The 14,323-nt window shown below is 70.8% G+C and overlaps 2 protein-coding genes across 5 annotated transcripts in view; one reads left to right on the top strand and one right to left on the bottom strand.

The window, feature by feature from the left end:
* AP3D1 (adaptor related protein complex 3 subunit delta 1) overlaps nt 1-14,323 on the top strand; it is a 33,623-nt gene that overhangs the window by 2,825 nt on the left and 16,475 nt on the right. For all 4 annotated transcript variants that reach the window (XM_089315255.1, XM_089315253.1, XM_089315256.1 and 1 more), the window contains exons 2-8: nt 6,297-6,392; nt 6,695-6,775; nt 7,670-7,750; nt 9,771-9,878; nt 10,459-10,588; nt 13,049-13,188; nt 13,465-13,538. In XM_089315255.1, coding sequence (XP_089171381.1) covers nt 6,297-6,392; nt 6,695-6,775; nt 7,670-7,750; nt 9,771-9,878; nt 10,459-10,588; nt 13,049-13,188; nt 13,465-13,538 — 710 coding nt within the window. The remainder of the gene's footprint in view (nt 1-6,296; nt 6,393-6,694; nt 6,776-7,669; nt 7,751-9,770; nt 9,879-10,458; nt 10,589-13,048; nt 13,189-13,464; nt 13,539-14,323) is intronic.
* On the bottom strand, nt 10,607-12,244 carry LOC149121382 (uncharacterized; the record flags this gene model as incomplete). The annotated part of the gene is made up of 2 exons (XM_089316270.1): nt 12,200-12,244; nt 10,607-11,641 (listed from the first exon to the last, which is right to left on the bottom strand). Coding segments are annotated over exons 1-2 (1,080 nt in total), but the record flags the coding sequence as incomplete, so codon positions are not given.

Genomic DNA, 14,323 nt, shown 5'->3' with positions numbered 1-14,323 from the left:
TTAGCCACGCCCCCTTCACAGGCGATGCCTTGACCGCAGGTCCAGGTTCTCTGTCTCTTTGAATGTGTGTGTGTATCTGAACCAGTTTCAGAAGGAGGTTGGTCTTCCGTCCTCTGGTCACCCGAGCTGGCCGCAGGGTCAGGGCTGGGCCAGGCGGAGCCCGGGGCTTCCCCGGCTCTGCTGCGAGGTGGCAGGGCTGCCGTCCGCTGCTCCCCCAGGCCGTTTAGCGGGGAGCTGGCTGGGAAGTGGGGCAGCCAGGACCTGAACCGGCGCCCGTGTGGGATGCCAGCGTCGTCCTGGCTTTACCCGCCGAGCCAGGGTGCCCGTGCCCGGGTGCGAGGCCGCGGGTCCTGGGCGCTCCTCTGGTCGCTGCCCCGAAGGGCTGGGGCTGCTGCAGGCTGGAGCCAGGTCGCCCACGTGGAGGTGGGGGCAGCCGCGGGCACGGTTCCCTCCTGTCCAGGTGCGCTAGCAGAAAGCTGACTGGGAGCTGGGCAGGGGAAGCCGCACCTCGCTAGGGGTGCGTGTCACGAGGGGCGGAGCCCGGCTGACCCGTCCCCTGGTCAGGGTTGGGGGTGCGTGTCACGAGGGGCGGAGCCCGGCTGTGCTGTCCCCTGGTCAGGGTTGGGGGTGCGTGTCACGAGGGGCGGAGCCCGGCTGACCCGTCCCCTGGTCAGGGTTGGGACTGGGCCTGCTCCTGCAGCCCCGGGCTTCCGGCCGCTGCCTCCTTCCCGTGGTCCCCCTCCGGGGTGGTGCGCGTGGACCTCGCCCCACTCTGCACGGAGATAGGAGGGGCCCAGGGTCAGCGCCAGACGCCGGGGCAGGCGGGCCCGTGTCCCCCGGGAGCCCGGTGAGGCCAGGTGGGTCAGCACTGGGCATTGTGACAGCCGCCAGCCCCGGCCTGCATCCCTGCTGCCACACCTTGTGCCCCAGCCTCTGAGCCGCACCCCCCGTCCCCCGCTGCCCCGCCCTGGTCCCCTCACAGTCCTGGGGAACCTGCACCCCCCCCCGTCCCCCACTCCCCCCGCCCTGGTCCTCTCACAGTCCTGGGGAACCCGCACCCCCCGTCCCCCACTGCCCCGCCCTGGTCCTCTGGCAGTCCTGGGGAACCCTCACCCCCCCGTCCCCCACTGCCCCGCCCTGGTCCTCTCACAGTCCTGGGGAACCCGCACCCCCCCTGTCCCCCACTGCCCCGCCCTGGTCCTCTCACAGTCCTGGGGAACCCGCACCCCCCCCGTCCCCCACTGCCCCGCCCTGGTCCTCTCACAGTCCTGGGAACCCTCACCCCCTTCTGTCCCCAACTGCCCCGCCCTGGTCCTCTCTCAGTCCTGGGGAACCCTCACCCCCTCCTGTCCCCCACTGCCCCGCCCTGGTCCTCTCACAGTCCTGGGGAGCCCTCACCCCCCCTGTCCCCCACTGCCCCGCCCTGGTCCTCTCACAGTCCTGGGGAGCCCTCACCCCCTCCTGTCCCCCACTGCCCCGCCCTGGTCCTCTCTCAGTCCTGGGAACCCTCACCCCCTTCTGTCCCCAACTGCCCCGCCCTGGTCCTCTCTCAGTCCTGGGGAGCCCTCACCCCCTCCTGTCCCCCACTGCCCCGCCCTGGTCCTCTCTCAGTCCTGGGAACCCTCACCCCCTTCTGTCCCCAACTGCCCCGCCCTGGTCCTCTCTCAGTCCTGGGGAACCTGCACCCCCCCCCCGTCCCCCACTGCCCCGCCCTGGTCCTCTGGCAGTCCTGGGGAACCTGCACCCCGCCGTCCCCCACTCCCCCCGCCCTGGTCCTCTCACAGTCCTGGGGAACCTGCACCCCCCCGTCCCCCACTGCCCCGCCCTGGTCCTCTCACAGTCCTGGGGAACCCTCACCCCCTCCTGTCCCCCACTGCCCCGCCCTGGTCCTCTCTCAGTCCTGGGAACCCTCACCCCCTTCTGTCCCCAACTGCCCCGCCCTGGTCCTCTCTCAGTCCTGGGGAGCCCTCACCCCCTCCTGTCCCCCACTGCCCCGCCCTGGTCCTCTCTCAGTCCTGGGAACCCTCACCCCCTTCTGTCCCCAACTGCCCCGCCCTGGTCCTCTCTCAGTCCTGGGGAACCCTCACCCCCTCCTGTCCCCCACTGCCCCGCCCTGGTCCTCTCACAGTCCTGGGGAACCTGCACCCCCCCCCCCGTCCTCCACTGCCCCGCCCTGGTCCTCTGGCAGTCCTGGGAGCCCCGTGGCTGCCCTGCTGGGGAACCCGCACTGGGGGGGCCGCCGCCTGCTGAGACCTGCGGTTCTCCAGGAAGTCTGCCCTGGGCCCGGGACCTTCCCTGCCCACGGCCTTTCCGCCTCAGCTCCCGTGGCCTCCCCGCGTCCCAGCCGCGTCCCAGCCGCGTCCTGGAAGGGCTCACCGGGAAGAGGGGTGGCAGGGCCGGCCCGGGGCCGCTGGCCGCGCTCCACGGAGCACTCGGCTCGGTCCTGCGCCCGCCTCCTTGTCTGCAGCCAGATCCTGGCTCTCGGGCCCGTCCGTCCAGTGTCCCTGCGCACGCTGTGCCGGGCCCTCCCCCTGCACATCTGCTGTCTCCGTGTCACGGGGCCTCCCCCGGCTCCACCCTGGACACCCGGGGTCCCGGTCGGCGGCTGTCTTGCCCTGCAGTGACAGGCTCGGCCCCCGTGCCGGTTCCCGGGGGGCGGCTGGCGCGTGCCGTGTCTGAGGTCTGTGCACTCAGGCGCGGCCCTCACGTGTGGCGGGGGGGGGCCTGGGGGTGCCGTCGGGAGGGGCCAGAGCCGAGCAGGCGCGCTTGTCCTGCTTCCTTGCACCCGGGACCCGTGGCAGGGTAGGCCGACTTCGGGAACTTGTCTGAGCTGACGTCCGAGCGCCTTGAAATGGCCTCGGGCCCCTCGCTGGGCCTGTGGGTCTTGCCCCTTAGGGGTCCCCAGAGACCTGAGGGCTGCCCCTCTGACCGCGGGTGGGTGCCAGCAGCGGGCGGCCCGGCTCCGGGAGGGGGCGCGGGAGGCATGACCTGCAGGGCCGGGGCTCGCTCGGCGCTGGGTGGGCTGTGACAGTGCCGGGCTGTGCCGGGGGGGGGGGGGGTGTCCCGACGGCTTTTTCTTGAGTGTAGGTTGTGCTGCCAGCCTCTGGTCGCGTGTAACTGGGTGGTTTGCTGGGCGTGCTGGCACGCTGCGGCACCTGGGTCCGTGGGGTTCTCGGGGGTGCTGCCTGGAGGAGGTGTTTCTCGGCCGCTGGGCTGGGCTGAGGGTGCCGTGCCACGCCCCGTGGTGCCGGAGGCCGTGCAGCTTGCCTGGGCGTGCGAGGTTCCGGGGGCATGCAGGGGTCTGGGCTGTTTCAGGGTCGGCAGCGGACACCCTCCGCTCTCGCGCCCTGGGGTCTGTCCCTCGCGTAGCCGCCGTGCTCGGCGCACTCCGCCTCTGGCTCGCGTGGTGGCTGGGGCAGGGGCGACCTGCCCTGCTGTTGTGGGCATCTGGGGAGTGAAGCCGTAGACGGAAGATCTCTCTCTGCGTTTGCAGTGAGTAAAAATGAACTTTAAAAGCCTGTGAAAAACAGTTAAAAGAGGGGACTGTATGTTTACTTATTTATTGTGATTTACTGACTCGGGGGCCGGTGCTGTGGCGTGGTGGTAAAGCCGCCACCTGCGCCCGCGGCGTTGGCTTCCTGCGTGGGCGCCGCTGAGTCCCGGCTGCTCCGCTTCCCGCCCAGATCCCTGCTACTGTGCCTGGGGAGCCGCTGCCTCCGCGGGGGAGTCCCTGGTGAAGCCCCGGCTCCTGGCTTCGCCTGGCGGGTCTTGGCTGTTGTGGCCGTCTAGGGACTGAAGACCTCTGTCTCTCTCCCTGCCTCTCCCTCCATAACTCTGAGTTCAAATAAATCAATAAACCTAAAAAATCATCTGTGGGTTGGAAGGGCACAGTTACAGAGACAGGGAAGGGGGGGTCTTCACTGGTTCAACCCCCAAGTGGCTGCAGCGGCCGGGCTGGGCCCGGATGAATGTGGGAGCCAGGAGCTCCGTCCAGGCCTCCCTCCCCTGTGGGGACGGGACCCAGGCCGTGGCCGTCCTCCACTGCTTTCCCGGGTGCCTTAGCAGGGAGCCGGGTGGGGAGTGGAGCAGCCGGGACTCGAACGTGGGGCTCTTACGGGATGCGGACGGGCGCCGCGGGCGGGGCTGGCCCCACGAGAGATGTCTCTGTAAGCCGCACTCCCGCGTGAGTTGGTGTCTGAAGGCCCGCGGTGTGCACGGAGTGGCCTGAGCTGTGCTTGACTCGTTTTGCCTGTGGAGCAGCCGCCGGGCCGCTGGCTTTCCGTGGCCTGTGCTGGTCCCCTCCCACCCGCCACGTGCGAGCGCCCTGCCGGGGCCAAGGGGCCGAGGGGCCAAGGCGGCTGGGTGGGATTTGGCACTCGGTGCTGGAGGGAGCGGGGAGCTTGTTCACGCCCCGAGTCCGGATCGAGCAGCATACAGCCGGCTGTGTGGCTGGGACTTTTCCCTCACAGCCCGTGCTGGGGGCTGCTGAGTCTGGCCTGGCCGGGGAGTGGTCCTAGGGGCACACCAGGATGGCGGTGCTGCTGGGCCGGGACTTGGGGCTGGAGTCCGTTGTCCATGCCGATGGCCCGCGGGGGTGGCAGGTGTTTGGCACGCTGGACCCCGCTGTCCCAGGAGCAGCAGGACGTGGCTCCGGTGGGCGAGCCTTGACCCCGGCAGGTGTCCGTGGGGGCGCCTGTGGCCCTCACGCGGGGGCTGCTGGGTCGCTCTGAGCCCTCCTGGGGAGTTCGGGGTCTCCGGGCAGTGCAGCGCCTCTGTGCAGTCCCTCAGCGTGAGGAGAGCCACCCCCCCCCCCCGTCTGGACCCCGTGCTCAGCCCTCCCTGGGTCAGAACCGTCCGAGCGGGGCTCCAGGGCTGTGCGTGCAGAACAGAGCAGCGGCCAGGGAGTGGAGAGCCCGCGTCCGCACGGGAGCTCACGGCGCCGTGGGCTGCGCCTGAGGGCAGCGCCGCTGACCATCACCGCCGTCCACCCGGGGAGCCCCTCCCTTAGCCCCCACGAGGCCACTGCCTGCCTCTGGGTCCGCCTGCTGTGGACGTGTCCTGTCAGCAGTCACACTCCGTGTGGTGGTGGTCGTCGTCTTTGTTTTGAAAGGGGGCGTCGCAGAGAAGCGTGGGGTGGGTGTTCTTCACCACCGGTTCACTCCAACGGCCGCAACAGTGGAGCTGGGCCGACCTGCAGCCAGGAGCCAGGAGCCGCTGTTTTTTTTTTTTTGTTTTTTTTTTTTTTTTTTTTTTAAGATTTATTTAATTATTTGAAAGCCAGAGTTACACAGAGAGAGGAGAGGGAGAGAGGGAGAGAGAGAGAGGGAGGGAGGGAGAGGGAGAGAGGGAGAGGGAGAGGGAGAGAGAACAAGAGAGAGGGAGGTAGGGAGAGGGAGAGAGGGAGAGGGAGAGGGAGAGAGAACAAGAGAGAGGGAGGGGGAGAGAGGGAGAGAGAGAGGGAGAGAGGGGTCTCCCATCCGCTGGGTCACTCCCAGATGGCCACAGTGGCCGGAGCTGCACCGATCCAAAGCCAGGAGCCAGGAACATCTTCCGGGTCTCCCACGCGGGGGCAGGGGCGTGAGGACCTGGGCCATCGTCCACTGCTCTCCCAGGCCAGAGCAGAGAGCGGGATCAGAAGTGGAGCAGCCGGGACTCGAACTGGCGCCCCTGTGGCGGTGGGTTTACCACTGCACCACACACCGGCTCCTTCAATTTTAGTTTTGTTGGAGAGGCAGAGACGCTGATCCTCCGTCCAGCGGTTGGCTCTCCGAATGCCTGCACAGCCAGGGCTGGGTCAGGCTGCAGTCAGGAGCCAGGAGCTCTGGGGGTCTGTGTCCCACAGGCCTGCAGGGACCCCAGTGCTGCCTCCCGGGTGCAGGTTAGCGGGAAGCTGGAATGGAGAGGGGCGCAGCGCTGGAGTCCATGCAGGCGGCTCTCGGGGGGCGGGCGTCCCGCGGGGGGACTTGGCCAGCCTGCGGGCGTCCTGAGTGGGGACTTGGCCAGCCTGCAGGTGTCCCGCGGGGGGACTTGGCCAGCCTGCGGGCGTCCTGAGTGGGGACTTAGCCAGCCTGCGGGCGTGCCGTGGGGGGACTTAGCCAGCCTGCGGGTGTGCCGTGGGGGGACTTGGCCAGCCTGCCCCCCCCCCCCCCCCCGCCGGCTGATACTTTGTTTCGCGTGAACACCGTGAAGCCGGTGCAGCCCGGATTGGGTGCAGTTTGGGGTCAGTTCTCAGAGCGCAGAGGCGCTGGCTGCCTTCTGGAACGTTCTGTGGACGGCGCCCTGCCTGCCTCCTTTAGGCCAAGTACATCTCGCAGTGCATTGACGAGATCAAGCAGGAGCTGAAGCAGGACAGCATCGCCGTGAAGGCCAACGCCGTGTGCAAGCTGACCTACGTGAGTCCGCGCCGGGCGCCGCTCGCCCCGGCCTGTTTGCTGGGCGGGACAGGGCGGCGGAGGCCTTGTCCAGGAGTTGTGGCTGTCGGGAGCCGCCGGTCACTGACGCGCAGGGGCAGGGGGACTTCAGCCAGGCCAGGCGTGGCGGCAGGCGCTGGCCCTCTCGCGGGTACGTGGGTGGAAGTCCGAGGGCGGAGGCGTGCCAGGTGAAGTCCAGCCGTGTGCGGGCAGGTCCGTGGCGGGGGTGAGCCCTGGTCTCAGCCCTGCCAGTGAAGGCCCCGCCCCCGCCCACCCCGTCACAGTTACAGATGCTGGGATATGACATCAGCTGGGCCGCCTTCAACATCATCGAAGTGATGAGCGCCTCCAAGTTCACGTTCAAGGTGAGCCCTGGGCCCCGCGCGGCCCTCCCCGCCCTGTCCTCTCCACCGGTCCTCACGTGGGCAGTTCCCGTCCAGCGAGAGTCTCTTGTTCTATGAAAGCAGTGACGGCCGAGGCAGGTTGGGTGTGGGGTCAGGGAGCAGCGGGCGGGGCCTCTGTCGCCCGAGGACGGCTCCGCTGGCCGGCCGGGGTGAGTTCCTCCCGCGGGCGCTGTCTCTCACTGTTTCCTGCTGGTCCCCGCGTCGCGGGTGTCGTCGGCGTCGCCACGGCATTGTACACTGCCCGGGCGGTGTTTTTCTTCCGTGAGGAGATGGGTCCCACTCCGGCTCCCTCTGCAGGAGGCCCCTGTCCCGTCAGGGACCCTGCTGTGTGCCGGCTCTGTGAGCGTCCGCAGCGCCGTCTCACACCCCACAGCCAGCCGCGCGTGTGCCGGGCCCTCCTGGGCCAGCGAGGAAGCTCCTGCTCCCTGGGGCGGGCCCGGCCCCTGTGAGCTCTCACCGGGGGTGCACGTCCCCGCCCTGCGCCCCACTCGGGCTCACTGCCTCCGGCCGGCCTCGCTGTCCGTGCGGTGGGCGGTCTTTCTGCCTGGCGGGCGTCCAGCGTGGGCGGCACGCTCCGTCCAGGCTCACAGAGCTCCAGCCTGGCTCCTGCCAGCTGTGGGGCCGGTGCAGCCCGGAGCCCCGGGACTGTCAGAGCTCCAGGCCGGAGTGTCCCACAGCTGCCCCTTGCCCCTTGCAGACCGAGACGGAGACGTGGCCCCTGGTGGGGCTGCGGGGTGTTGGGAAGGGGGTTGGATGTGGGCACAAGCCTTAGAAGCCAGCGGCTCCCAGCCCTGCGGCCAGCGGCTGCCCGGGCCCGGGCGGAGGCGCCCCTGACCGCTCTGTCTGCCCCCGCAGCGCATCGGCTACCTCGCGGCTTCCCAGTGCTTCCACGAAGGCACCGACGTCATCATGCTGACGACCAATCAGATCCGGAAGGTAGGCGGCCCTCTCCCGCCACGGCCCTCGGCCGCAGGGCCGCATCCAGTCCTGATGCGGTGCCAGCGAGCGTGCGCATGCGTACCCACGGGAGGTCCACGTGGCCGGTGTGTCTCACGCGTGAGCAGGGCGGGCGCAGAGCTGTGCTCCCGTGGGTGCGAGGCCAGCGCTGCTGGGTCCCCCCGTCTTCATTCTCCCTAGTGGCACTGCAGGCTGTGCCCGGGGCTGGCCCCGGGGTCGCTGCCCCTTCGAGTCCCGCAGCGTGCGGCGTGGAGTGGCGTGTGACGCTGGGGTTCTGAAGCCGTCCGCTGCGGTGCTGCCCTCGGGCCCCGGTGCTGGGAGCGTGTCTTGTCTCCTGCCCGTGTTGGAGAAGGGCCGTCCGCCTGTCATGGGCAGCTGGCCCCGGTCCAGTTCCTGGCCACCCAAGCTGGCCCAGTGACCTGGGCTTGGGTTCTGGGGCGCGCTGTGGGCGGGCTGTGGACGCGCCGTGGGCGGGCTGTACGTGGCCGAGGAGGCTGCTGGGAACCGCATTGTGCAGCTGCCGGCTGTGGGGCAGGCTCGGCCAGGAGCAGAGAGGTGTTGGGACTGGAGTCAGACGGAGGAGGGGAGTGGGTCCCGGGGCGGTGGGCAGGCAGGGAGACAGAAAAGCAGGGCTCTGTGTGTCCGGGCCAGCAGGCTCGGGCTGGGTCCGGGCTCCAGCTGTCGCTGCTGGCCCCGAGGGGCCTCCGGGGGGGCTGGTACACGGAGGGGCTCGGGCTCTCGTGCTGCGCCCACGTTGCCTCCCGGGCCCTCGCCAGACGTTGTAGACGGCCCCACCTGCCCCTCAGCGCTCGGCCGCTCCCAGCGGGACGCGTTCCTTGTGGCTCCTGAAGCTGGCGGAGGCCCCCTCTCCCCCTTCACGGGGCAGCTTCCCGGGGGCTCCCGCGGCTCTGCTGCCGCCCCGCGGTCAGCTTTGCTCCAGTGGACGTCTGACCCACTGAGGGCTAGGGCTGTGCTGAGAGACAGCGCGTCCATCCGCTGGGCCCCTCCCCAGTCCCCCAGTGACGGCCAGGAACCCCATCCGGGAGTGGGGTCAGGAGCCGGGGCTTGAACCCGCGACTGTGATGTGGGACGCGGTGCGTGCCCGCCCCTGTGTGCGGGTTCCCACGTTCCCTCCCCTCCTCGGCCTAGGGCACAGTGACTGCTACTGTGTTTGATTACCTTTTAGGTTTACTTTCTTTCAAGGTTTGCTTTAGGTATTTGAAGGGTAGAGTTACACAGAGTAGGAGAGACGGAGGCCTTCCACCCGCTGGGTCACTCCCCAGATGGCCACACGGCCAGAGCTGGGCTGGTCCGAAGCCAGGAGCCAGGAGCTGCTTCCGGGTCTCCCACGCGGGTGCAGGGGCCCAGGACCCGAGCCACTTTCTGCTGCTTGGCACCCAGGCCGCAGCAGGGAGCTGGATGGGAAGTGGGGCAGCCGGGACTCGAACTGGCGCCCGTATAGGATGCCAGCGTCACAGGCGGCGGCTTTACCGCTACGCCACAGCGCCGGCTCAACACGGCGACCGTCGAAGCCTGGGTTTTCACGTTCACTGCCATGGCCTAGGTCAGCACTCAGCCGCATCTCGGGGGGCGCAGGCCTGTGATGAGAAGCCCCGGGCTCCCTAAGCCAGCCCCTCGCCGAGGCTGTGTTCCTCTGTGCTGAGGCAGGAGCCCCCTGTGGGAACTGGGGCTGCCAGGGGGTGGGTCCTGAGGAGGGCCGAGCTCTTGGGAGGGCCCCCCCACCCCCCAGGCTGCTGAGCCAGCCCGGCGCCTGGGTGGAGCTGGGATGGGGGCGGGCCCAGCCTTGCGCGCTCCCCGAGCTGGTCCCGCCCTCTGCTGGTGGGGAGCACGCAGCCCCTCCCCCTGCAGTCGGAGCCCTCCCCCCAGGCCTGTCCCAGGAGGCTGGAAGTCATCCCTCCCTGGCCAGGGGCAGGCGGGGCGTGGCGGGGCGTGGCGGGGCGGGGCCTGGGTCTGCTGAGCCGCGCCCCTCCTCTTGCAGGACCTGAGCAGCCCCAGCCAGCACGACACTGGAGTTGCACTGACGGGTCTCTCCTGTTTTGTCACCCCAGATCTTGCCAGAGACTTGGCAAATGACATCATGACCCTGGTGAGTGCGCCCCCCACGCCCCCGGGGAGCCCGGCTGCGAGGGCGCCAGGCCGGCGGCTTCCTCTGACCGCAGGTCCTCCCCGGCGCCCTCGGAGGGCCCCCTGCGGTCGTTCCCAGCACAGCGGTGCTGGCGGCGTGCAGGCGCCCAGGGCCCCCGTCCGGCACGGCAGCCCCCTCCGTGGCCGTGGCCACACCCTGGCCCGTGGTCTGGAAGGCGGGCGGCTCAGCTTCCGCGTGGGGGCTGGGGCATCACGGCCCCGGGCGACGCCCGTGCTCGGTGGAGTCCCCGGCGGCTGGTGTTCCGCAAGGGCTCCGAGGGACAGGCCCGGCCCGGAGGCACCGTGGTGTGGCCGTGCAGGCCCGCGGCTCGGGTCGCAGTGCCCGGCCAGCGGGACGGGGCAGCCGCTGCAGGGCCGCCCGGGGGAGGGCAGCCCCGGGCCGATGGCTGCTGGGACCACGGGGCTTTCCCGCTCCCTGTCTGTCGCGCCCCTTCCGGGGGCTGCCGCCGCCTGGCCCGTGGGTGGCGGGCAGGGGTGCGGAGAGGGGTGCGGAGCCCCCGCCCACGGCCCGCCGCCCGCAGATGTCGCACACGAAGCCCTACATCAGGAAGAAGGCCGTGCTGATCATGTACAAGGTGTTCCTGAAGCACCCCGAGTCGCTGCGCCCCGCCTTCCCCCGGCTGAAGGAGAAGCTGGAGGACCCCGACCCTGGTGTGTGGCTTTGCCTCGGGCGGGGGGCCAGCGGGAGGGGGCTGGGGGCAGCAGCCCCCCGGAACCCCCACAGCCCCTCCACGCGTGCTGGGGGCATTCCTGGCTCGGCCTGGCCTGGTGAGGACGGGCAGGGCGGGAGGGGGCCGCCTCAGCCCTGGAGGTTTGCAGTGTGCTGGACCTCGGGGGTGGGCTTTGGTGGAGTGCGCCCCCTAGTGGTAGAGACCTGGGCTGGAGGAGAAGGCACGGGACCCCTAGGCCAGTGCCTCCCGTGGAGTCCAGCGGGGAGGCCCTGCTGGCAGGCGTGGGCGGTGTGGAGCAGGCCGCACCTGGCTGTCCCCCCCCCCCAGGAGTTGGTCCCCAGGAGGGGTGGAGGCCCCGTGGAGGGGTGGAGGACTGGGAACCGAGGCGACCTGAGCGAGGAAGGCGGGGCTGTAGCCAGCCCGGCCGTCGGGTCACTGAGCGTGCACTTAGCGTGGGCGGTGTGGCCCTAGCACCGCCCGGGCAGGGACCGCGGGGGCCGCGGGCTCCCAGCCAGACACCCTGCAGCACGGGGCAGGAGGCAGAGCCCAGGGGCTTGGGGACGTGCAGAGCATGCGATGGCCGGTGCAGGCCTACTGCGGGGGAGGGTGCTCGGTGGTGTGGCTGGGTAGTGGTGCTCGGTGGTGTGGCTGTGGTAGTGGTGCTCGGTGGTGTGGCCGGGGTACTGGTGCTTGGTGGTGTGGCTGTGGTACTGGTGCTCGGTGGTGTGGCTGGGTAGTGGTGCTCGGTGGTGTGGCTGGGTACTGGTGCTCGGTGGTGTGGCCGGGGTAGTGGTGCTCGGTGGTGTGGCCGGGTAGTGGTGCTCGGTGGTATGGCGGGGTAGTGGTGCTCAGTGGTGTGGCCGGGTGTGGCCCCCTGTGTCAGAGCGCCTGGGGCTGGCTGCTGTCCCTGGTGGTCGCGGCTCCGCCAGCCCTGTCCTGGGGCCGTGCTGGAGCCTGGGTCAGTGCACGCTGCCGCTTGGCTCCCGGGGAGAGCCCGGGGCCACCTGCCCTCTGGGACGGTGCTGCCCAAGGCCTAGTGCCTTCCGCTGGTGGTGCTGTCCTTTAGGAGAGGGGAGGGGGAGGGGCAGAGCTCTCCCCGACGGCGGCAGCGGCCCAGGCGGAGCCAGCACGGCCAGGAGCCGGAACTCCTGCGTGGAGCTTCCTGTGTGCAGGGGCCCCGTGCCTGGCGTCTGCTGCCTTCCCGAGTGCTAGCGGGCAGCCGGGTCGGCAGTGGAGCAGCCGGGACTGGGACCGGTGCCCCTGTGGGATGCGGGCACTGCGGGCGGGGGCTCAGCCCACGGCCCCGCCCACGGCCCCGCCCACGGCCCTCGCTGGCGGTCAGCCTGCCCCGCCCACGGCCCCGCCCACGGCCCTCCCTGGCGGTCAGCCGGCCCCGCCCACGGCCCCGCCCACGGCCCTCCCTGACGGTCAGCCGGCCCCGCCCACGGCCCCGCCCACGGCCCTCCCTGGTGGTCAGCCGGCCCCGCCCACGGCCCCGCCCACGGCCCTCGCTGGTGGTCAGCCTGCCCCGCCCACGGCCCCGCCCATGGCCCTCCCTGGAGGTCAGCCTGCCCCGCCCACAGCCCCCCACTGATGGCCCTCGCTGGCGGTGGCCGTTCCTCTCCCTGCCCCTCATGCGCCCACCCCGGGGTGGACTTGCACTCGTCTGCCCCGCGCTGCCCCCAGCCCACGCGTCAGTGCTTGGAGCCCCGTCAGACCCCCACCTTCCCGCGCCCGCACGGCGCTGGGCTCGCCCCACTTCCCGTGTTCTCAGCCTGGGCCCTGGGCCTCGAGCACCCTTCCTCGCTGGCGGGAGGTGGCCAGGGACCGAGACCAGACCCAGGTCTGCTCCTCGAAGCGTGGGCGCTTCCAGGCCCGCTCAGCAGAGCCAGGAGTGTGTGTGTGTGTGGGGGGCAGTTCCCACCACCTGCACACGCCTGTGCACCCAGGTGTGTCAGGGACCACGTGTGTGTCTACCTGGGTGTGTCAGGGGCCACGTGTGTGTCTACCTGGGTGTGTCAGGGATCACGTGTGGGTCTGTGCCCGGCTGTGTCGGATCACGTGTGTGTCTACCTGGGTGTGTCAGGGATCACATACGTGTCTGGGTGTGTCAGGGATCATGCATGTCTGCCCGGGTGTGTCAGAGACCACACGCATGTCTGCCTGGGTGTGTCGGGGAGCACACGCTTTTCTGGGTGTGTCAGGGATCATGCATGTCTGCCCGGGTGTGTCAGGGAGCACACGCGTGTCTGGGTGTGTCAGGGCTCACATGCGTGTCTACCCGGGTGTGTCAGGGAGCACACGCGTGTCTGGGTGTGTCAGGGCTCACACGCGTGTCTGGGGTCACCAGCTCCCAGGACTCCAGTCCCTGGACGTCTCTCAGGCCCCTCCCTTGCTGCCGAGGCCCCCCCTTGACGAGGGCGCCCCCTTGTGACCACAGGGGTGCAGTCGGCGGCCGTCAACGTCATCTGCGAGCTGGCCCGGCGCAACCCCAAGAACTACCTGTCCCTGGCCCCGCTGTTCTTCAAGCTGATGACGTCGTCCACCAACAACTGGGTGCTCATCAAGATCATCAAGCTGGCAAGTGCCGCGCTGCGGCCCGCCCACCTCACCGCGCCCCGCCCACCCCGCCCCGCCCACTCCGCCCCGCCCACCTCACTGCGGCCCGCCCACCCCCGCCGCGGCCCGCCCACCTCACCGTGGCCCGCCCACCCCGCCCCGCCCACCTCACCGCGGCCCGCCCGCCCCGCCCCGCCCACCTCACCGCGCCCCGCCCACCTCACCGCGGCCCGCCCACCCCGCCCCGCCCACCTCACCGCGCCCCGCCCGCTCACCGCGGCCCCTCTCTCCCCGCAGTTCGGCGCTCTGACGCCGCTGGAGCCGCGGCTGGGCAAGAAGCTGATCGAGCCCCTCACCAACCTCATCCACAGGTGAGCGCCCGCCGGCCGCTGCGCGGGGCAGGTCTCGGGGGCCTCGAGACACCGCGGACGGCGGGGGGCAGCAGGGACCGCCCGAGGGGGACACGCCCTCCCGTCCGCCCAGGGCGCGGCCTCTGCAGCGCCGCAGGGCAGGGGCACAGCCCCCTGCTTCCGGACCCCCAAGCGGCTGTGGGTGGTGGGAGCCAGGAAGGGGCGTCTCCCGCCCCTGCTGCTCTGCGCGGGCTGGGACCCTGGGCCCACCCAGGTCTCCGCCGTCTGCTGGGGTCGTCGAGCAGAGCCCTGCTGTCGGGGGTGGGCGCCTGCGGGCCTGCAGGCTGCGTGGGAACAGAGCCCAGCCCGCGGCCGCCTCCCTCCGCGGCTCCGGTGCTCGGGGCTGAGGTCCCTGCCTGGGAGCATCCGAGGGCGGCGCTTCCTGTGCCTGCCTGCCTGCCCGGGCGCTGTGCTGCTCGCTGTCCGGAGCCCGGCCGGGCAGAGGCTGCCGGGACTGGGGCCAGACTCCGTGCCGGCCCTGGGTGCCCAGGCCTTGCCCTAGAGGAGACCCGCGGGGCGGTCTGGGCGCTGGGTGCCCTCTGTGGTGCCGCACGTCGCGCGGCGGGGCGGGGCTGTGCAGGTGGGGCTGTGTGCTGTTAGAGGTGGGCCGGCTTCCGTCCAGGGACAGCGTGGGGAGCCGCCGTGGGCTGTGGTGACGTTGGGGAGGCGCAGGGCCCTGGACGGGAGCCCAGAGCAGCCACAGGAGGCGGAGGGGCCCGTGTAGGGTGCTCAGCGGGGCGAGGAGT

This window comes from Oryctolagus cuniculus, chromosome 16, assembly GCF_051225735.1.
Source record: "Oryctolagus cuniculus isolate XC-2025 breed Fujian yellow rabbit chromosome 16, ASM5122573v1, whole genome shotgun sequence".
NCBI classification, from domain to species: domain Eukaryota; kingdom Metazoa; phylum Chordata; class Mammalia; order Lagomorpha; family Leporidae; genus Oryctolagus; species Oryctolagus cuniculus.
The sequence above is the reverse complement of the archived record's forward strand: the minus strand, read 5'-3'. Positions and strand labels throughout refer to the sequence as shown.